At 32.1% G+C, this 25,074-nt stretch overlaps 1 protein-coding gene across 1 annotated transcript; it reads left to right on the top strand.

Moving 5' to 3' along the window:
• Nucleotides 1–38: 38 nt before the first annotated feature.
• LOC143050752 (uncharacterized) lies at nt 39–21,038 on the top strand. The gene is made up of 12 exons (XM_076223871.1): nt 39–45; nt 103–116; nt 181–310; nt 1,431–1,553; nt 2,132–2,251; nt 3,542–3,661; nt 4,083–4,202; nt 9,080–9,184; nt 9,383–9,498; nt 14,201–14,297; nt 17,917–18,081; nt 20,695–21,038. The coding sequence occupies exons 1-12, from the start codon at nt 39–41 to the stop codon at nt 20,940–20,942; spliced, it is 1,365 nt and encodes a 454-aa protein (XP_076079986.1). The 3' UTR covers nt 20,943–21,038.
• Nucleotides 21,039–25,074: the final 4,036 nt, after the last annotated feature.

Below are 25,074 nucleotides of genomic sequence, written 5' to 3'. Positions count from 1 at the left end.
AATTTTTCTATGTGACTACTTACCGACTTGTGAAATCAATGTACGGTAAATTATTTCAATCGTATAACAAAATAACATAAAACTACAAAAAATAATGTTCAGAAATTTTAAGTTTTGTTTGTATTATCATTGATTTAAACTACACACAATAATTCTTCTGTCTACATTTCTGTAAACTAGATATGCCTTAATGGATATTATTCAAACACATTCGGGCGCCGATTAAATAATGAAAAACACCTGTTGTGTGAATCCTGTTGTGGCGGAAGTGCTTTCTGTAATAGTGACTTGGTGTGCAGCCATCATAATCGTATGTATTTGATTTTAAAAGTTTTAAAAATTAAATTAGATTCAAGTAAGCTGTCGACATCACATTGCAACGAATTTTCCCTAATAAGCTGTTCCCAAACTGTAGAGTGAGTGATCGTGTTGATTCTAAGTTGACCACTATTTCTGTAAGCATTTGGATGTCGTAGTGGTCATATTTTCTGTTTTCTCTGTTTCTGTCCTAAAGATGGAAAGGTTGGATATGTTCCTTCATTGCCTCTAAAATATGCTACTTTTGGAAATCAAAATATCTTCAACGCTCTATTAATCTAAATAACAACGTCATTCTACAACTTAACCGGTTAGTAATCGTACCTAGAGACAAAAACTAGCGACACCTACTTTTAACATCTTGTTGATTAAAATTGTAATCCCCCAAACGGTTTGTTTGTTAGAGCATTTCGTCATATGTTCACACATTGATTTTCTTTAGGTTTGATAATTGAATGATATCCAAGAACGATTCAGGTATATCAAGCTCTCTCATTTCTCTCACACAAAGCGATCCTTGTGGAGTGATAAAGTGCGAGATATGATCAATACCAATATGCGTTCAGGTGGAATGTGATTGTTTAACCAATGCAACCAATGCAACTTGTTTTGGTTTTGCTGTGTAACAGCGGTGTTCTATAGATTAGTGATAAAAACAAATTCAGCTTTACATGATAAGCAACTTAAAAGAACTGAATCAATGTGCATGTGTTCACTATAACATGTCTCCAATTTTTGGTCTCCAATGCTCTTCAACGTAATTTATTTGGCCTTTTAAACAGTTTTCAATTCGAGCGTCACTGATGAGTCTTTTGAAGACGAAACGCGTGTCTGGTGTAAATATAAAATTTTAATCCTGGTATCTATGATGACTTTTTGTATAAAGTTCGTTTAAATAAAACAAAATAGTATTTTTTTTAAATTGCATGCCAAAAAAACTTTTATAAGATAAATGTATGTATATACAAAGATTGTTTTTTAAATATATATTTGTTGAGCGTATTGCAAAAGTACAAATTGTTGTACCGCAAAAGTAAGGCAAAAGTTTCGTATATTCAATGGCGACGACAATGATAGCAAAAATCAAAAATGTAAAACCCTTTATTCTGTAGAATCAAATGTCAATGCGTCCTGTACATCAACAAATGGCTGCCAAAGCAATTTGCTGTGTTTATCTGGAAAATGCCAATGCCCTACTGATGATTATTACTGGTCAACAGATCGATGTGAAATATGTAAGTCTAGGTAACATGTAATCAAATTTTAGCGATTTGATTAACTACGTTTATTCTACACGAATCTACATCAACACTCATCAAGATTGACATTAAACTTAGCATTAATTCTTCTGACTATCATGACTATTGCGACTGTTTAAGTAAATAATAATGAATAAAACATATACACAAAAAAACAATGTCCAAAAAAATTGCAATTTTAATTACAACGTGCCTAACAGTAATCGTTCATCATCATAACTACACCATTGTATAGAACAGGACAATGAATGACACGTTTGTTTTTTAATTGGTACTTATTTAACCCTTATAAGTGATAATGTCTAGAGTGCAAGTGGGTAGTAATGATGAAAAACATTATTTAATATGAGAGTAACTTATAAATTTTATTTCACAATATGGCGTACCTCTTTATGCTTCTTTCAAAACATAGTGACACTAGTTTCTTGGGTTTTTTTTTTATCTATTCCCAAAAAAGATCAAGTGTTTGTTATATTTATCTAGGTTTTCCTATCTAACATTGTTAAGAAGATCTTATTTATATTTCAAATTTAAGCAGATTTGTTATACTATAGATAGAAATGTAGACACCGCGTGTGTGTCGTCGTATGAATGCAGGGAACCATTAATATGTCTGGATAATGTATGTAAATGCCCAAAAGATGAGTACTGGGACGGATCGCATTGCAGGCCAAGTAATATTTTTTTTACAAATTGTTAAAAAAAACATTTTCGTAGAGTTTTCAAATAATTGAAATGTTACCATACATGTCGAAAGTATGCACATGCCATTCACACTGAACTGGATATTGTTTCCACGATCAACATTTTTTTTATAACATAGTAAATAAAAATCTGGCGTGTCGGTCTATTAGAAAGCCAGATTTTTATTCATATCACATTAATCTGTGTTCGTCCTGCTATGGACGTTAAATATCAAACATTAGTGTCTTCATGTACTTTTTGCAACTTTTTTGTTATTTAAGTTGTTCTCTCTGAATTTAATATGATGTCGGTCAGCAAACATTTTGTGCATTTAATGGGAAAGTGCATACCTTATTCAGAATGCAATACAAAGTTTAAATTAAGTTATTATATTCATGTAAAAAATGAGATGGAGTATGCTTGCCAATGCAAAGACTATCAATAGAAGTTCAATTGAAGTGGATGGAAGGGTCAATCCGGACAACTTTAGACCGGAATTGAGGATAAATATTATGATTCTATTTTTTTATATTTTCGCTCGGATATATTATACTGTAGATGATTATAGACTTCATTAATATGGGTGTACCTCTCACATAGTTTGTCCCAAAATAAATTAACGAAGACAAACGACTGAACTAAGTAATCCCAAAAGTATTAACGAAGACAAACGACTGGATTAGATTCTACTAAAGATTTGCGGTTACCATTACAAATTGGTGGCCGTAAACGATATGTCGGTTTGTAAGCGCACTTGCGTCTATCCGAAAAAAATGTATTTGAACCGATTGCGACAATTTGAAACCGCATTGCGTTTAAAAGATGCATAAAAAGAGACGTTAACCTAAGTTGTTGGTTTTTGCTTTGAATTGTCTTTTCCTAATTGATTTACGAAATATGACCATCGTTGCATAAATTAATAAACGATGTGATAAAAATAATTAAAAGAGGAATCACAGTATAGAATGAGGAGATAGATTGTATAACGTTAGACAAACGTCCGAGATATTAGTGCATTAAGTGCATTCTTTTTTCTTAATTAAACAATTTCAATTTTCTTATAAAACAAACTGGCAATTTAAAAAAAGATGCAGATACAAATAAATATGTAATGGTATTAAGTAAATCGACACAAAAAGCAATAAGCGCTTTAAGTAGTATTTTCTATGTTGCATACACCATGTACACTTGATTGAAAACAATAACCAGTTTACTTGTGTCTTCATATTTTGCAGAAGATGCCTATATGTCACCAAATAATTGTTTTTTGGTTTTTTTAGAAAGACAGCTTAACTCAATTTGTAAAACATCAGATGAGTGTTTGGATACTCTTTTTTGTATACATGGGGTATGCAAGTGTGACAGGATTGATTACTGGACAGGTCATAATTGTTCCACAAGTGAGTTATTAAAATGCAATTTATTTCCATTCAATTTTACTTTGTTTTTAGACCGATTTTTTTTGTAATGAAGCCGTTTCTCAACTCGGTACACTTTGTCCTGAGATTGACAACCGACTGGTTCAAACCGAACTTTATTACTAGCATTTGCCTCTTCTTTACTGAGTAGCCAAAATTTATGACAACGGGCAATATTGCGGATAAATTCATGGACATGCATTACGTACGAATCACTGGACGTTTAACAACTACATTTAATTTACGTTTGATATTTACCTTATTAAAAAGTTTAATTAAACAACTTCATGAGGATGTGATTTAGTCTGTTAGATAATATGAGTATCGTATCAGCTTTGGACAAAAAACATGTGTAAAATACTTGAATATAATCTCTAATTTTAATTTACTGACTTTTGACTAGGAAAAAACATTACTGCATCCTGCAAAATTAATGAAGAGTGTAATGATTTTTTGTACTGCTTAAATGGATCATGTTCCTGTTTGGCCAGTGACTACTGGAAAGGCACAGTTTGCTTACCAAGTTAGTGACTAGTGTAGATACAAATTTCATAATCCTTTTTCTAAGAAAATTAATAGAGTAATGTATTGATACTTTGCAAATAGAACATTATAGTTATGAATTAATAGAACCAGATGTAAAGACCATGCATGAATGTTAAGTATATCACGTCCCTATAAGAGCTATATATGCATTCATTTACTAAAATGAATACGATGAATGACATTTGAACGTTGTGAAAAGGGATCTTGCTAATATGTTTAACCCCACCTCATTCTGTATGTATATGCCTGTCGTAAGTCATTCGGTGGTTTTCATTGGGTGATGTGTTACATATTTGTTTTTCGTTCATATGTTTGTACATATATTATGCTGTTAGTTGTCTCGTTTGTATTGTCTTACATTTGTCATATCGTGGCCTATTATAGCTGACCTTGCGGTAAGGGCTTTGCTCATTGTTGAAGGCCGTGCGATGTCCTATAGTTGTGATGTATGTGTCATTTAGTCTCTTGTGAAGAGTTGTCTCATTGGCAATCATACCATATCTTCTTTTTCATATATTTTGATTGGTAAAAAATAGAGCAAAAAAAAATACATGCAATGACCACAGCACAACAACACATTAATGGTATGCACGTCAAAACGATATTAAAAAACAGTAAAGGGCTAATAATTTACCAAAACAAATATAAAAAAAAAACTTAGTATGGATGGTAAACAACACATGGACATAGTATATATGCTGCAAACCCATTTAAGATATACGCAGATAGTTTAATGCCGTTCTACGACAATTATGCTATTTATTCATAACATAAATCATAAGGATTTGAAATTATTTGAATTTTTTCATATGATAATTTCATAATACTGTACCAGGACTTATTTTGATTATCCTTTTTTTTCATTCAATCTATTATGTATGTTGTCTCCGAACCACCTACTTAGTTACCATGATTACTGATGAGGAGACCTTAAAAGAAGTATAATTAAAGAGACGAGAAAGATACCAGAAGAACATTTAAACTCATTAGTCGAAAATGAACTGAAAAACTGATAACGTCATGGCTACAAAAGAAAAGGACCAATAGACAAATTATAGTACACAAAGCAAAACAGAAAACTTAACATGCTCAAGACAGAGCAACACGAACCCAACCAAATATACGGAAGAGTAAACAGATCATGCTGCTCTACTTGTAGCTCTTGTCGTGTTTCTCATTTTAGTACAAAGCCGGTATTTTTTTTTCTCATGAACATTTTATACCACTGTAACAGGACTCATTTTGATTATTCCCTTGTTTCATTCAAATTTATAATTTATGGTGTCTCCGAACCGCCCACTTGGTTATCATGGTTATCTTTCCTTTAACAGCTATTTCTTATTTTTAAATATGCCTCTTTTTTTTTTATTAATAAATAACATCAGTTAGGTTAATGATGTTCTACGATAATTAGGGTAACTGATAAAATAAAATTATTAGAATTTGAAATTATTTAATTGTTTTCTCATAAAAAAATGTCCTACTACTGTACAAGTACTCATTTTGATCATCCTTAGTTACATTCAAACTTATAAGGTATGGTGTCTCCAAAACGCCCCCTTGTTACTAACTTCCTTGACAATTCGAAAAATGTTCTCATTTTAAAACAAAAAAACCTGCAATTAAAATAATGTAGCGTAATTTATCGAAAAATAAAATTGCTAACTTGCCATTTATGGAAGTTTGACTAGAAAAAAATATCCATTCAACCTGCAATATAATCGACGAGTGTATAAACATGATAAAGGATGTTTCATATTGCTTAAGGTAGCACATTACACAGATTTTAGACCTCCAATTCCAAAGTTTGAATTTACTGTAACTTCTTTTATAAAACTTGAAAAGGAGTAGGTTCAGTAAGACCTCTTTTTGGCCCCAAAATATAGCAGTTTTACAAAATTGTGAAAATGTAATCGTTTAGCTATTTATAGGAAAGTAGAATGATTCTGCTACATAGAAATGGGCTGTTTTTGACAATACAATGCACATATATCGGGTACTAGCATCATAAAGTCATGCCAAATCACTGAAATCTTCACAATTTTAGCATTTTAGTTAAATGTAGGACGGTTCCGTCTTAAATGAAAGTGGCCGCATTCGTGTTCATTCATAATAATGAAATGTAAGTTGTATTTGATGATAATACATAATATATATAAAGGTTGAGGATGAACACGGATGCGGCCACTTTCATTTTTGACAAAAACCATCTGAAAAGTGACGATTTTTGGCATATTTGATAGATTTTTCATATTTAAGCTTGAATCGGCGAGTTTTTAATGACTTAATCAGTTAAAATCTTTCACAGAAACTAATTGAATCAATTGACATAGACACTTAAGTGTTTAAAAAGTGTCTAAAATATTTCATTAGATGAACTTGAAAATTGAGGCCAAAACCGGCCCTTACCGGACCTACTCCTTTATAAAAGTGGTATTTATGGATAGCCGACAGATTACTGTTTTAAATGAATACAATGTTATTATTATACAACAATTATGTAATCAATTGAAATCACGTTTTACAGGTTTACGATTGGAAGTAAAAAAATCTTTGTATTGTGCTACCTTAAATGAATCATGTTCCTGTTTGGACAGTGACTATTGAAAAGACACAGTTGCTTACTTTATTAGTAGAGTTTTGTATCTTGACTTATATAACATAAATATAATAATAAAAGTTATAAACTAATAGAACAATATGTGCAATATAAGCAACCGACGACATCCACTGAATTTTATAGAAATATATTTTTTCAGTTTGTTTCATTCTTCAGAAGATTTAAAAAACAATTGAACCAATCTTATCTTCTTTGATGGCTAGATTTCACCTTTCATACGGAATACAATTATAAAAAAACATATAACACCAGCCTTCGCAACATTAACGAAACCTTTTACATTGATGACAACAGTATCCCTATTTGTTGAATGAGTAAAAGTCAGAATACATTTTATAAGGGAGAAAACGTTTGCGTATACGATGCAATGGAGAATAGTTTAATGAAAACTGAACACGAAGATCAAAAGTTTACTGTTACTTTTAAATATCTACTAAACGAATAAATAATTGATACAATCACAATAATTATTGATATTGTCAATAAATAGATGAACTAGTAAAGACGTGTCCATTATATTTACAAATTTGCCTTCCATGCTATGTTGAGACTGTACCCATTTGTTCGTGCTTCTTTGAATCCCTGAAATAAAAAGCCAATTAGGGAATTCTATTACATGAGGGTCTTACATGGCAATAACATTTGTGACATTTCCCTCAGAGGCAATTGTAAATTCATAGCTGTAAATTATATTCCACCCTAAATTTCATACAAACAGAGCGTACGTCATGTGTAAATAATAACATTAGTAACTTGAACATTTCCGACGTGCATATTAAATAAATTTTACCCGGCAAATTAAAAAGTGAATGATGTGTAAAAAAATAATTTGGCATTTCAACAAGAAATATTATATCATACGGAACATGTGTACTAAGTTTCAGGTTGATTGGACTTCATCAAAAAAACACTTTGACAAAAAACCTATGACAGACGGACGAACGAACGCACAGATCGAAAAATTTAATGTACCTAGGTGGGGCATAAAACACACACAATTTATCAAAATTTTATATAAAACACAACAAAGAACTCCAAAAATTAGCTAATTCTCTAGATGAGAATGCGTATTCACTGTCCCAGTTTAGGTGGAGGATTGAGCGCACAAGAACATCAAATAAAAAATGCCAAAAAAAAGTAATTAAACAATAAAATACAAAACATTGCCGATTTTTGTTTGTTTGGCGACAATATATAAAAAAGGCACAAAAAACTTTCATGAAAACACAGTATTTAATAATGAACAGCAACATCGGTGCTCATAACCATTAGCTATTCATTTCATTATCGGCGTCAAGGAACGCATCGTATGAAAAATATTTGATATATGGTGAAGTCAGGGATTAACGGAATTTACACCAGTTTTGAAAAATGCATACACATTTCAGATGCGCCTCATGGTGTTTGAATTTAACACTAGTCAATACTTATTACACAAATTAAATGTAACTAATAATATCTGTTGTTCTAAACGTTACCATTTGCACACATGAGGTTCAAAATAATAAGATATGACTTAAATTTTATCATTTTGGTTCAAACCAGATATAGGACTAGGACGCCTGGTGCACATGGTTCGTTAAACATTCTAGTCTTATATGTTTATTTTATAAAACAACATATATGTTGCAAGACTCTTTTGCCGACCGATCCAATTTGTGTTGTTGGTCTTGTAAATCAATCTAAATTGCCTTAATTCATATGATGGAGATGAATACTACGACGTGTAACGTCATACATAAGACACTGACAAATTATTTTTGTTTTAAATATGTATTGTTTTGTCTAGTCATTGTTTGAAATATGATTCATTATGCTTAACCATTTGAAATAATCGGATTCATATTTGGGACTTATCCATTTTATGTCAATTACATAGTTATAAAACACAAATAGGTATTTTGTGTAAAGTCAATTGTTTCAAACACAGGATAAATTATCATTGTAGATGTAAATGCTATATCGGTCAGTAAAATCAACTACAAAAAAATACACATGTAGAGGGCAACATACGCTCTTTTAGATCAGACAGGTGTAATAAGATTAAACCGTTTATCGTAGCACTAGTACTGTTGAGATCACAAGATCTATAGAAAAGCAGAGTTCCAACACTCCACTCTGCAATGGTACAAAACGAGAAAAGTAGAAATATATATAACTATTGATTTTTTTAATATTTCTTCTATTTTCCAAATTTTTTCTATTAGAAAGGTTCTTTTTTTCGTTTCTGACAGGCAAAACAGAAGGCCAGTCATGTTCTTCCTCAAACGAATGTAGCAGATTTTTATATTGCTTAAGTACCGATCCTCATGATGTTAATAAAACGGTTTGCGCAGCAGGTACGTATAATTTCGAAAACATGAATAAAACTTCTTACAATGATGCTTTTAAAAAAATAATAAATAGGAATGATACAATTTTCCGAATCTTTGAATTTACAATAACAGCGAATATTTAAAGAAAAATCGATCCATACAACCGAACAAATTCAAGAACCACATAACTTTTAAGCTATACGATTCTTTCTCGATTTGCAGCCAACGAATGTGCAGATATACCATTTGTGCACAACGATGTATTTTATATTCATCCCAAAGTTGTTCAACATCCAATGTTGGCGTACTGTGTAATAGAGGCTGGCATCAAATGGACGGTTTGTATTTAAGAAAACAGAATCACATTCTAATCATCATGAACGAAAGTTCGTTATATTGATGGTCTGATAAGCTGTTCAAAAATATGCTATGAATTCTATTTCATTGAGGCTATGGTATCAAATATTTCTAAAAACAGATTTCTTAATAAGTTGTTTACGCTCCAGTGTCCTCGTGGTGCGTGCTTGCTTTAAGTGTAGAAGGCCATGGGTTAAAAAAACTAAAGAAATAAACATTAATATTTGCCGTTTCGTCGTTGAACACGCTGCATTTTTGAGTAAAAACAAAAGCTCGGCTCAAAATTAGAATAATGATACGGACACGATGACATATCTTTTTACAGACGGATACCTTTTGACCTAGCACATTATCGTGTACAAAATCATAGAAAATATATTCTATATTAAATGAAAGTACATATACATATAAGATACATTTTTTGTACCGTACAAACGTATACCAGATATTTATAAACAAAGGTGTAACTTAGTGCACGTTTTACCTATATTTGTACTCGAAGTCCGCACATAAACCTACATAGAAAGATAAATACTGTGCAATGCAAACTCAATCAAAAACCAAGAGTGACCATAAGTGATCGGAAAAGATTATTGATTTTTGTTTTTGGCATGTCGACATATACCATAGCTCTAACAATCCTAATCTTTCAACGACTCTCCGTAGACAAAAAGAAGACTACTGGATTAGACAATTGGGAACTGCAACACCTTATGGCTGCAATGACAAAATTGATGGTATAGATATTCTATCTAGTCCTTCGTGTAACTCGGTGAATGTGATGAATATTTTCAACTCGACTCCTCGACGTAGACGCAGTCATTGTCATCGTCATTATACATCATCTTCTCTGCATGATGTCTCTATTAATGACTTGCTGCCATTCATACAAAAGCCGTTAGGTATTCATCACATTCGCACGAAACTTTATTCGTTACCTCTTTCAAAACTTCATTCTCTGTTCAATTTATGTTTGGAATCCACTGTTACCAACCCTCATTCAAACCAATACAAACTTCAAGCTATAATTTCGGATATTGCAAGTCACAGACTTTTCAAGCCAGTTCGCATTGGAAAAGATGAGAAAGAGAAAAGATCTTTTCTAAATCTTTCCTTTGCCAACAAAGGTCTCGATGGCGTCAACCTAGGCAATATCCTTCATCATAAATTAGTTCAATCGAAAATACCTCCTTATTTCAAAGACCAGTCTGTACAAATAATTTCTTATACCTATACCAAACCTTTTGCAACTAAAATTTTCAATTATAAACGTGTTTTGCAGGATCTCGATATTGACGACTTCAAGTCTAAACCTCCTGATTGCACTTGTGCTAGTTCCCAATTCACATATAATACTGCTGGCCACGTTATTACCGGTGACCTTAACATTGTTAATAACACTTCTTTACGAAATGTGTTATCGAAAGGTCCAAAATATCGTGAGCCTAAATCCATCAATTGGAAATACAACTTTAAAATTTTGATGGATTCAGTCGAGGATTATGCCAGGCAATGGGCTAAGCGCGAGAAGGAAGACGTAGACACTCTTTCCGAATGGATTAAGGCAGTGATGTCGTTGATACAAATCAGAATTATGAAACTGAATGGGTCCATCAATGCCCATGCTACGTCAATCTTTAAAGACTCAAATGTTGCAAAAGACCTATCCGACCTCCATGACAAATATGTTGTTGTCCCCGCTGATAAAGCCCCAAATAACATCGTTTTTGTGTGTAAAAGTCATTACATTGACTGCTTGATAAACGAATTAGGTATTGACAATTCACTTGGAAACACCAACATATACCCTCACGACACTTACCAAAGAGGAAATCCTGGATAATCATAGGTCTGTTCTATGTTCCTTTGGAATTTCAACCAAAGATGAAGAACTGGATCTTCCGTCACTGTATTGGATACACCTAAACTACATAAGTGTCCTTACAAACAACGGTATATTGCTGGGTCTTCCAAGTGCTCCACGAAACCTTTTTCTACATTATTAACATCTATTTTATCAGCAATCAAAGACGGGCTTCAAAGTTATTGTGAAACTGCCTATTCTAGAGGTGGCGTGAATCAGATGTGGATACTTAAAAATTCCAAAGATCTTTTAGAGTACATACAATCTAACTCTCTTTCATCTTGTAACAGTATTAAAACATTTGACTTTTCTACTCTTTACACTAGTATACCACATTCCAAACTAAAAGAAAAATTGAAAGAGTTGTTTTACTTTGCTTCATAAAAAAGAATGGCCAACGTAGATACAAGTATCTTGTCTAGGGAGGGATAAATCCTACTTTGTAAAGAATCACTCTGATTCAAACAAAAAATTCTCTGAAACTGATATCATCAAGATGCTTCATTTCTTGATTGACAACATATTTGTAATGTTCGGAGGACGTGTTTTTCAACAGACTGTCGGCATTCCAATGGGAACAAACTGTGCACCTCTACTTGCCGACTTATTTCTTTATTATTATGAGGCTGACTTCATGCAGGAACTTCTTAGGAGAAAAGATAAGAAGTTAGCAATATCCTTTAACTCTACTTTCCGCTATATAGATGATGTTCTTTCACTAAACAATTCAAAATTTGGTGACTATGTAGAACGCATCTATCCCATTGAACTAGAGATAAAGGATACTACAGATACAGTTAAGTCGGCTTCATATCTTGACTTACATCTAGAAATTGACAATGAGGGTCGGTTGAAAACAAAACTTTACGACAAAAGAGATGATTTCAGCTTTCCAATTGTGAACTTTCCATTTCCAAGTAGCAACATTCCAGCAGCACCTGTATACGGGTATATATCTCCCAATTGATACGATATTCCCGTGCTTACATTTCCTATCATAATTTTCTTGATAGAGGGTTGCTGCTTACAAGGAAGCTATTAAACCAAGAGTTCCAAATGGTGAAGTTGAAATCATCCCTTCGTAAATTTTACGGACGCCATCACGAGTTGGTTGACCGTTATGGAATAACTGTTTCACAAATGATATCGGATATGTTCCTTACGTCGTAACTACAATCCCCTTCCCTTTCATGAATGTGACCTACCGAATTAGACTATTTACCGGATTTGTAATCACATAAGCAACACGACGGGTGCCATATGTGGAGCAGGATCTGCTTACCCTTCCGGAGCACCTGAGATCACCCCTAGTTTTTGGTGGGGTTCGTGTTGTTTATTCTTTAGTTTTCTATGTTGTGTCATGTGTACTATTGCTTTTCTATTTGTCTTTTTCATTTTTAGCCATGGCGTTGTCAGTTTGTTTTAGATTTATGAGTTTGACTGTCCCTTTGGTATCTTTCGTCCCTCTTTTAGTTCTAAAACTTTAATATTTGCACAATTTTATCTCATATAATAACAGTTCTCAAGAAAATTAGTACCGTTGATTTTATTACTACCACTGGGTCGATGCCTCTGCTGGTGGACTATTAGTCCCCGAGGGTATCACCAGCCCAGTAGCCAGTACTTCGGTACTGGCATGAAAATACGGATTTGTGTGTTATTAAAATTTGCTGTTACAAAATATAAGAAATTATTATAAAATTAAGGAATGTATCTCCCTCATGCAAAGCTCTGATTCCTTTCAAGGATTTGGCTATACTTTTTGGACCTTTTGGATTATAGCTCTTCATCTTTTATATAAGGTTTAGATTTCAAATATTTTGGCCACTGAAGAGACATGTATTGTCGAAATGCGCATCTGGTGCAAGAAAATTGGTACCGTTGATTTTATTTTAATTCTAACACATTGAAACTATATATTTAATTATGACTAGCTTTTTGTGGGTTGTAATTCATTTAGACTTATTGCAGCTTGTACGTGAATGTTGGCATATTCTTGGATTTCAATCTTCTTTGATGTTAAAAATAAGAGGGTCCTCTTTTACAAAAGTTGTTCCAAATATACCGATCATAAAAAGGCTACGCTCTTCATTTCTACTACAGCAAAATAACCAATTGCCTGAAAGACAGTCATGTGTTAGGAGAGGGGGACTGTTTCCAACTTGGTACCATAATTTTTGGGAAAACAATTCCCCCCCCTTGAAAGAGAACTTATAGACGGCATGCAATGATACATCGTAACCACCCGTGCATTCAAGTTTGAGCAGATTAAAAATGGATGTTGACAGCCTAAATGAGTATAATATTTCCGGAGGCAAAGGCAGAACCAAAGACTGAAATCACAATTTTGTTCACCATTGTTGGGTGGAAATAGTGTACCAAATAAATGAAAAGAGATTGGTCAAGAAAAAGATTTTAACACTCTACTTTTGCCGTTTAAATCATTTCGAAGGATCCCACTAATTTGAAAATAATTAACCGAATATTTAAAATAATCTTTTAACTTTTATGTTGTGAGGAATAAAGTAAGGTATACAAGAATGTCATACCAGTCATTACGTGTTGACAACGTCGTCTAGTAAACCATACCACTGAGCACCGAAATCTTTACTCAGACGCTTACAGGTTGTCCCAATGAAAGATTATTGTGAGTTTCACTACGAGTATCACTTGCAATTATTTATCATGTGTTCCGTACATTTAATACAAAATACATATTTTACAACCTACGACCCGAAACGTTCAGAAATGCAAAATTTATACTTTTTTCTTGCTTCAGTATGTCGTTACAATAACAAATGTCTAAAAATATCTTGTAGGTCATTCAAAGACGAACAAATGGTTCAGTTGATTTTAACCGTAACTGGCAAGAATACAAAGAAGGCTTTGGGAATGTACTTGGCGAATATTGGTTAGGTAAACTGTATTAAAAAAGATAAAAATCGGTTCTAGATTCCAAACAGCTTTCTTACACATTCTAGAATGAGTTTTGGTATGTCCCCGCTTTAACAAAAAGTGGAGGTATACTGTTTACCCCTGTAGATTCATCACTTAAAAACTTCTTGTTTACTATTAAGTATTTGGGCGGGGGTATCGTCAGTGAGCAGTATCTTGCAGTTTCACTTGTTTTTATTTATTTGGTTTTTTTTTAATTTGATATCGATTGTGCAAGAGTATAGGTTTTCCAACTCGAAGTGCTGTTGTGTGTTTTAACTGTTTACAAAACTTTGAATGTTTGAAATATTAAGGCTTTTTCACCTCAGGAATAGATTACCATAGCTGTATTTGGCAAAACTTTTTGAAATGTTTGGTCCTGTATGCTCGTTAACTTTGTACTTTATTTTGCCTTTTTAACATTTTTTTATTCGAGCGTCACTGATGAGTCTTTTGTAGACGAAATGCGTCTATGACGCAAATATAAAATTTATGAAGAGTTTATTTAGCATCAAATGCAAAACAGGAAAAGCGCTATGAAAACGCTTGTTATGATTTTAAGTTTCATTTATGGTTCATGGTTATCCATTGCCTGAGACATGTACATTTGTCTACGACTACTTAAGCAATTACTTTTCTTGATTCGTACACATGTTCTGTACATTTATATTAACCGCGTTCTTGTATTGTCCTTAGGCTTCTTAATGCTTCCATTTGTTTAATGGCTATTCCACTTTGAATCTTAAAGAATATTTGTCCAAAAATTAAGGACTCTACACACTTGTTTAATGTTATCTATACAATGATTTGCGAATCATACAACCTTATCTTAGATTTTTTACCTAATATCAAAGTTGAATTGGTTTCAATAATGCATTGAAAATAAGATGCACAGTTGAATAACATTGAATTGATAAATGCTGTTTCTGTGTGTTTATTGCATAAAACAATGTAGACCGGTATATATTTTGCGGCTATGATAAATATTTAACTAGTACAAATAATTGCATTTTTTAAACGTATGTAAGGGTGTTACTTGTTATACTCGAATGGTCGTCTCAACAAAAAACTGAAAAATTCGACATACTAAAGTCATTTCAACAGCTTTTGTAGAGTATGAAACATATTATATGTCTGTTATGCATGGATGACATATTATTAACTTATGGAACTCATGATTTAAATGCAGATCTGAAATTCTTAAATTACTGTTTCTGACAACGATTAATCTAGATTTGATCATTTTGTCATTTCGTAAAGTTTCCGCGAGGTTCATGCTTTTTTTTTTGGTGAATTATTTGAAAGCTGTAATTCAGTCCTTACGCATGTATATGAGTAATATAAAAATGGTCATTACAATTGTGTCTTGATATAATTGAAAAATTGGCTTCTAAAAAAAGTTTTAAACTTTTATCTCAAAAACTTTGTCGGGAATCATATCTCCAAAAAAACAGAAATTGCATCTTGATCCTGGGCTTCATGGAAACCAGATAAAAATGCTGATAACACTTTTCTTCGTCTTATTTTTGAAAGAAAGTTAATATTTTTTCCCCATATTAAAATGTCAAAATGAAAACGTCTAAAAGCTAAAGATATTTTCACAGGTTGTGGCTTACGCTGATAATTGTATTGATCGCAACATTTTATGAAATGAACATAGATAACTGGTTCTGTATAAATTAGATTATGGATCCATAGTGTATGGCTCTAAAAGAAAGACATATATAGAAATTTTAGTTGCAATGCATAATAAGTGTCTTCGTGTGCATCCAGTTCAGACTTGTAAGTGCCCCATGAGAAGTTCATAAAACTAAAAATTATATCTGGTCGCCGTTAAAACATTAAGACTGAAACAAATCCTCTTTTGATTCAGCTAAGGTTATTCTGAAACAAAATCCAGCAATTTTTCAGCTGTTTATACTAATGTATCGACAAAAGGAGAAGGTTCACAAAGACCCCTTTTTGGCCCAAAAATATACCAGTTTTACAAAATTGTTATGATGTAATCTTTAAGCTATTTATTGGAAAGTGGAATACTTCTGCTACATAAATATGGGCTGTTTTTGACAATAGAATGCACATATATCGGGTACTAGCATCAATAAGTCATGATTAATTACTGATATCTTCACAATATACGCATTTGAGTTAAATTTTAGACGGTAATCGTCTTTAATGGAAGTGGCCGCATTCGTGTTCATTTTTAGTATTTCAATGTAAGTTGTATTTGATGATAATACATAACATATATAAAGGTTGAGGGTGAACACGGATGCGGACACTTTCATTTTTGAAATATGAGCGTCTGAAATGACTAAATTAGTTCAAATATTTCACACAAACTAATTGAATCGACTGAAGTAGACACTCAAGTGTTCAAAAACTGTACAACATTTTTATTCAGATGAATCTGAAATTTGAGGCCAAAATGGGCCCTTACCGGATCTCCTCTTTTGTTCAGTTGTCAGGTGAAATTTTCGAAAGTAATAGACTATTTTTTTTAATTCTGTTGCGTAAAAGGGAAGACTAAATATTTTGAGAGGTTGAACTCAAATCATCCTAGATAACACGCACAAACAATGAGATTTTTTGGCAGCTATGCATTTTTAACATCCACCAGAAAGTTTTGTAGTCAAGTATTTTTTAGTGAAACACTGTTATTCCAACAAGCCTACTCTTTGAATATGTCTCATTAGAAAGGTATTTCATTTGACCTAAATATTTCATCTTTTAGTACTGTAAATTTTCAATAATTTGTACCAAACTTCAGCCGGAATAGATAAAAATATTACAATCAGAAGCGATAGAATAGTCAAATTAGACACGCCTGAAACTAAAAAGGTGTACTCAACATTCTCTGTTCGTTGAATTAATGAAATTTTGCGTCTGTCCCAAGTCAGGAGCCTCTGGCCTTTGTTAGTCTTTATTAGTATGATTTTTAATTTTAGTTTTTTGTGTATATTTCGGAGTTTAGTATGACGTACATTATCACTGAATTATTATACATGTTTTAGGGGCACGCCACCGGGTGCAGAAGTTTCACGCTGCATTGAATACCCATTGTGGCCTTCGGCTGTTGTCTGCTCTTTGGTCGGGTTGTTGTGTCTTTGACACATTCCCCATTTCCATTCTCAATTTTAAATGTAAAAAAACAGAATTCGCGAAAAAGTTTACCTACCACAATCGCCTGTTTTGTGTTAACATGATTATAATTTGAGGGTTTACAAATATTTCGATGGTTTATTTAATATTTCAAGTAAAACACACCCATAAAATGCATAAAAATCTGAAATTGGGCATATCCATTAAATTTTAAAGCTGATAGAAACAGAATTAAACAATTCAAATTTAATAACTTCGCCTTGTTTAGCGTCTCTAGCAAAGAGTTTCAAGTCTTTTATCTATTTCAACTGAGTTCCAACTGATAAAGTAAATAACAGATACAGTTAAAACCGAGAATGGGGAGTTGGTAAAAAAGATAACAACCAGACCAGAAAACAGTTAAATCAAATTAATAAATTACATCTTGAAATTGACGTTGAGGGTCGGCTTATGACGTGAGTTGAATGACCCTTTTATATCTTTCGCCTCTCTTTTACAGGTAACGATGTTATCCACTCAATATCAACAAACGGTCGACATAAATTACGTGTAAATTTAGAGGAAAAGTCTAATGGAAAGTATTATGCAGAATATTCAACCTTTCGTCTCGAGGACGAACATAGTAACTATTTACTCCATGTGACAGGATACTCCGGAACTGCAGGTGAAAATTACATTTTTATATAGGTGAAATAACATTATTTGACATTTTACACAAATTGCACATTTTGCAATGTTCTACCTTCTGGTGTCCTTCCTGAACGAACTCTCAATAAGTAGTGCTACAACTTATCTGATTCTGTGTGTGCATCAAATGATAATATTTCATTCATTTTCTTGTGATCACACTTTTTATTGATTTCCTGAGGAAAACTGTGAACTAAGGACAAATTATAATATGATCACTTTTTTTTTCTTTTACTTAACTGAAAGCATACTATTAAAGCTATCTTCTCGTATGTTATCTCAAAATTCTATGGTGTAGTTTAAGCTTTTTTCAGAAAATTGGGTTTCCCATGCATAATCTAACCAAAATCTGTCAATTGTGAACACCGTGTAGCGTGAAAATAAGCCACGTCACCCATTCTTTTTATTCTTATTTTTTTAAAAAGCGTGTAAACATTATCTATGGATTATAATTTAGACATCCCATCTACCTTAAATATGATGCCTCGTGTAAAAAAAATTCCATGCATTGCCAGTTAAGAATCCTTGCATCAAATCTTTTAGGGGTTTGATGTGGCCTGTTGCAAGGCTACATTTCTGTCCATATCTAATATACCCTAATTTCACCTAGGTATTCCAAATTTCTCCGACCTTCACCCTGGATGATCAATAATATAGGACCTACCTGATCGAATTGAAAACAAAACTGTCGACATATTGTTGTCTTGACCAGTCTGAGGTATGCAAATTGTAGCGGACGCTATTGGACTTATAAAGTATTGGAACAAATGACTTGTTTGCGTCTGTGAAACATAAAGCTCTCATATATGTTATGTTTATTTGCCATCATTTGTATTTTATCATATATTCCGACTTTATCATATTCATAATAGTATAATTTTTACAGGAGTAACGATACTTTTACTACTTTGTCGAAAATTGTGAAAAATAACACATACAATAACTCTTCTGAGATCATTTGACAGGAAGCTGTCAGATTAGAAGTCGTTAAAGTGTCAACATGCTCTAGTGTTGTGTAGTAAATAAGTTATGTAAACGCCATATGATCGGATAGACGGTATACTACTGCTGATAAGTTCAAACCACCATATGATACCCGTCCCCCTCGGTGGATCGCTATCCTTGCCGTGTTCAGAGGATTGTGTATCACTGCTGTATAGGTCGAAGGGTAGAGGCCAGACTGAAGGGATCCAAACATACTTCAAAGGTGTGATTAGGAAATTTGTTTGTTGAATGTTCCAGCAAAAGCCAATCAATGAATTTGCTGACAATGAAAACAATTATCAACTTTATTGTTTGTTCCGCTCCCTACAATAGTTTGAACAGTTGTAAAGGAATCTTTTCAAACAAAAGTGAATATCTAGGTGACCGTACGGTAAAAGAACTGTGTGATGAACTTTCAAATGAAGGTGTAATTGATGTTGTTGGATTTCAAACCAAAAATAATAGAAATATAATCAAATTTACCTTCAGAAATCAATCTCCGCCTTTGTCTATTAAATTGGGATGTTTCGGAATTATATTGACAGGTTTATTTCTAATCTAATTCGAAACGTCAAATGTCAAAAGTTTGTAGTTTTGTCGGATCTCAATATCTAAAATAACCGAAAAACATAATTTGACTATTTAAAACATAAAACTAAGTTAACAAAATAGCTAGCAAGGAAGACACAAAAATTGAAACAATGAAACATCAACAAATGCAAGTAAAACTTATTCCTAAATGTATAAGGGAAACATAGTAATCAGCTCAAACTTGGACCTTCCAATTGTTTCCTGGAAGTTATATGATTAGGTTTGTTAATAGTAAATATTTTAAAGTTTTCATAAAAAGTTTATGTGGATTCAAAAAAAGGTTTTTTTATCAATATTAAATTTATTCATTTGTGCTCGATAGTAAGTTATTGATATACGGCAAAACGACAACATGTCCTCGTTTCTATAATTTGTATTCTCTTACTTTTTAACAATTGCTCTCTGTTTTATATTGTTTTCGCTTAACGGAGGAAGTGCAATGCGTATGTGAATATAAATAAAGAAATATATTTGTAAACATTATTTGCATGAATACAACTTTATAAAGAAATATATTTGTAAACATTCTTTGCAAGAATATAACTTTATAAAGAAATATAGTTGTAAACATTATTTGCATGAATAAAACTTTAAGCTACATGCAACTCATTCTATTAAGCTTAACCTCTTAAATAATTAGAAACAAAAAAATGCACCATACATACATACGACTTGTTGACGACACAATTCTAAATTCCAGTAAAATTATTTTTCAAGAACTTTGCAAATGTTAAGTTTTTCAAAACATAGTTAAAATACTCTCTGTGAACAATCTACTTTTCCTTTCCGTCAACGAACTTATTTCTTAGTGTTGAAGTGTCTTCTCTTTGTGATCGTCATTACATGCGTTTTTATCGAACATATTGGACTATTAATATGCTCTAAGTTTATGTTCCTCATGAATCTTACATTAAGTAACAACATATGCCACGTATTCAACATTGATTTCTTATTTTCACAGTACAACAAAAACTCATAAACTAATTTTTTTTTATTGTATTTCACCTCAAAACAGGCGACAGTATGGAAAACGTTGGTAATTCTAATGGTCAAGCTAATGGTGCAGTGTTTTCAACAAAAGACAGAAACAACGATAGACATGAGTGTGCTAAACAATATTTTGGAGGCTGGTGGTACGTTAATTGCTACATGTCAAACCTAAATGGTAGGGCAAGTTTAAACGCAACCAAACCTATTTTGGCCTGGGCATTGAATTTAGGAAACAGGGTCAAGAAAAGTATGATGTTGTTAACGAAATATTAAAAAAAAGTTGTCTGTTTAGAAAGATATTGTCTGTTTAGAATATAATTATTATGTGAAATCTTATTCAGATTAAACCATATATCCCAATCTACATAACATCGTTATTTTGACATAACAAAAGGTTTTAGGCATGTCAAAGTGCAAGAAACGATAAACATAGTATTAATGCAGGATTTTGTGTCACAATTATCGTGATAGGACTTAAATACTTAGTTTTGTAATACCCACTTTTGACGGTTATACTTAATCGAAGCTCATAGGATTTGTTACCTGTCGTTACATCTTTTTCATTATCTTTTATACAAATTAAAGAACGGATCTATAGAAAAACACAAAGATAAAACTTAAATAGATATACCTTTGAGTGTGGAAAGTGTTCTCTCATTAGCTTGTAAAAACTTACATGCATAATCCTTCTTGATTAAATATAAGAAGATGTGGTTTGAGTGCCAATGACACAACTCTCTATCCAAGTCACGATTTGTAAAAGTAAACCATCATAGTTTATGAGTTCATTTACAAACGTTGTTTTTGCTGTAATATTACAAATAAACCAACCGAATCTTTAAAATCCTACAATTATAATTCACACATATCTTTGCTAGATTCTTAGATGCAAGCATATAACATTTACTATAAATTGTTTTTGATCATTGTGTGATTGACTGATGATTAAGAAATCCGTACAACCACCAAAACCGCATTAACCAAATATCGTCGATATAAAATTAGTTTTTGAAAGATTTTTCAAACGCTAAATAAACGTCTATCCTATCGAGTATCTACGATATTGGAGTAAACGCAAAAAACAATCAAATTAGAGTAAACGCAATAAACAAAAAATCAAAGTTGAAATTGTCAGTATGTTTATGTATTTTTTGTGATCATTCGCGCGAGGAAAAATTCTGACTCAGAACCCCCCCCCCCTAAAGTCCTTTAAGAAATTTATTTTGGCTGATTTGCAGTAGTTTAAAGATGTATCGATTACGCATTAAAAACGTAGGCTGCATCAGCGTGCTTAAAGACGAAGAAAAAGTATAACAATGTTAAGGATCACTACATTTCTATCTTATCTGTTTGTTTCAAATGGTATTTTTTTCCCAAGGAGGATTTGGAAAAGGGAGGGGTGATGTTTTTTTTTTTTTTTTTTTTTCTAATTGTATTTTAACGGATCTGAGATACTACACAAACAAACAATTAACCGCATCCTTTTTCAGTAAAGAATTTAAGAGTGAATCGTTGTTTGAGTGAAGACCAGTGGCAAATATTTCCGTCAGTGTGTACGTCCATTCGATTCGGAAAGACTTTTTCATATGAATTATGTGTTCGGCAATGATGATGGATGAGTCTTGATCATGTTGATACGGGGTTAATAGAGCTACGTAAAGTGTTTTTATAACAAATAAATATATCAGGTTTAGACAAATGTCTCTGGGAAGAACTTTATTGATAAGTGTTATTAGTATCAATTTCATATAGAAGTCGTTTCTTTATTAAATATACATGGGGGGAAATAAAGTTCTGAATCATGAATGCCTAGTTTTGCGTACACTTAACGTACACAGAGCCTACATCGACTATCGATTACATGTAGACAAAACATGATTTAAACTACATGTAAACATTGAGTTTTATCAATGGGAACGTAATTATGTGTAGTTTATGTGTGAGTTACATTTAGGTGAATGTGAACACGGCCACGGAAGAACAATTTGAGAGAACTTGGAATTACTGCAAACTAGTCAAAAGCCAAAATAATTAAAATTTAAAAAAGATCGTTCTTCAGAAATTCTAATTAATTGAAACACATCCCATGGATCTAAATTTTAACACAATGGACAGTAAACGAAGTCATAACTTATACAATGTCAAAAAAGGTCTCAAAAGGCAGTAGAACAATTGTAAATTAACCTTATAAGAAATATGTTTCATATAAAATATATGGATAAAAAAGCACTACATAGAAAATAAACGTGGATGTGTATTTATTCATCTAAATGCTGTCAAACATATACAAAACATTATCAAGTAAAAGTAATACTTTGAAACACATACTTCATTAACACAGAGACGGAATGTACTTCTCCAAATGTGAAACCGTGGTAGAACTCTGGAAAATAAGGTGTTATAGAAACTATACAATTAGTCGCATTTGGCGTTGTCACAATCACAGGAACTAAAATATGAGAATATCTGCTGCAATTGAAAAAAAAATACTTTCAGTTTAATCAATTCTAAAAAAAAATCCCTATTTGTATAATGGATTGTCGAAGAGGTGCAGAAATTGAAGGAGTGGTTTAAGGAAAGAAAGGGAGGGTTAAAAAACACTTTTCTTTTTACATTTTGGACAATATCTTTATGATCCCCATGGAATCATGCTCTGTACATGTTGGTCAAATTATTCAATTCGTATATTTGATATTAAGCAATGCAATACTATCTGACAACATTCAAGAATGTTTTGTTGACAGGCTTTTAAGAACACAGCTTAATTGTGTACGGTACTGTAAAGTAAACAACCGGTTCATGTTTCAATCAAAAAGTGATAAAATTCAGTATTGGCTATTTAAAACCCAAATAAGGTTAGAAATGTTCATGTTTTTCATGTTTGTTTTTCGTAAATAGTTTTGTTATAAAGGAGGGGTGAAAGACACCAGATGGACAATCAATCTCATAGATTGAAAATAGTCTGACAACGCCATGGCTAAATAAGAAAAAGACGAACAGACAAATAATAGTAAACACATCACAACATAGACAACTTAAGACTAGGCAACACGAACCCTACCAAAAACTGGGGCTGATCTCAGATCAATTAGGCCGTTAGTTTTCTCAGTTTAATTGTTTCATACTTTTCATGTATCAGTCTTCAATAGCCGGCTAAACGGTATGGATTTTTCTCACGGTTGAAGGCCTTATGGTTGTCTATTTGTTTTACTTTGGTTCATAGTTTTCTTTTTGGAAATCATACCGCATCTCCTTATTTTTATATTGATGCGTAAATGTCAGCCACAATACGATATTATTCTAAACTATTTTATACTATAAGAAGTTGTTGCTCAAATATGTCAAAAAGTACAAAATAAATAGCATATTGCAAACTGGTGTTAAACCTTTTAATTAAGAAACACACAATAGAATATATAACAAACTCTACACTTAACCGATTTTAAAGAACAATATATACGATTCACAGAGATAACGATACAAATGAAGCTTTCTAAATTACAATGACAATAAAAATCAAAATAAAAGGTAATTAAATCCAAAACTAAGGGAAAAATTATGTCATGGTAGTTTATACTTCCGAATTATTCGATGCAACTATTGTAATGTTGGTTTGAAGGCTTAAAAACTACGTCCAAATTTTTGAGAGAGAAATTTTTATTTACGTCAAATCTGAAGCCAATTGCATCCGACAAAGTACCTTGTGGGCATTTGAGCATAATAGTTCATTCATTGTCCTTATCGAAGCAATGTTCTTTTATTTTAAAGAGTTTTATTGTACATGGAATTAGTAAATCCAGTAAAAAATATTTTCCTAGTTATTTGTTCTACTGATTCATTTTTTAAATGAAACAAAATACATTAAGAACATCTATGATATTCAATTTTAGGTTAACTACAAATGTTAGAACTGGACTTGAAGCAAACACAAAGCAACTGTTTTAAATCAATGAAACCATTCATCAATCACATTAGCATGGTAAATTTGTAATTCCATTTAAAGCCCCATGTTCAAAAAATGTTATAATTTACATTTAAAATAAGGATACATAAAATATATAAAATCAATATTGCCTATTACTGTTGAAGCATAACATGTGTGTTTTCGTGAAAATATGAGTTAATGAATTATATGAATGCTAAAATATATATATATTGTATATTATGGATTATGGTAAGATGATTTCAAACATATAAATGATGTTTAAATAGTAAACAAATTTAAAAAAAAAAGTCTCTTTCTTTTGAAATATAAAAAAAAATTGAGAATCACCAATCTATTAATTGAAAAGGCTAAACGACATTGTTTGAACTAAAGTTGTTGTTTTTTTCAAATAAGAAAGATGTTTTTAATATCAAAATCTTTATTACATTAATGTGAATAACTAAATGATTTATGTACAAT

This window comes from Mytilus galloprovincialis, chromosome 11, assembly GCF_965363235.1.
Source record: "Mytilus galloprovincialis chromosome 11, xbMytGall1.hap1.1, whole genome shotgun sequence".
Classification (NCBI taxonomy): Eukaryota; Metazoa; Mollusca; class Bivalvia; order Mytilida; family Mytilidae; genus Mytilus; species Mytilus galloprovincialis.
Note: the sequence above shows the minus strand (reverse complement) of the source record. Positions and strands in the feature narration are given on the sequence as shown.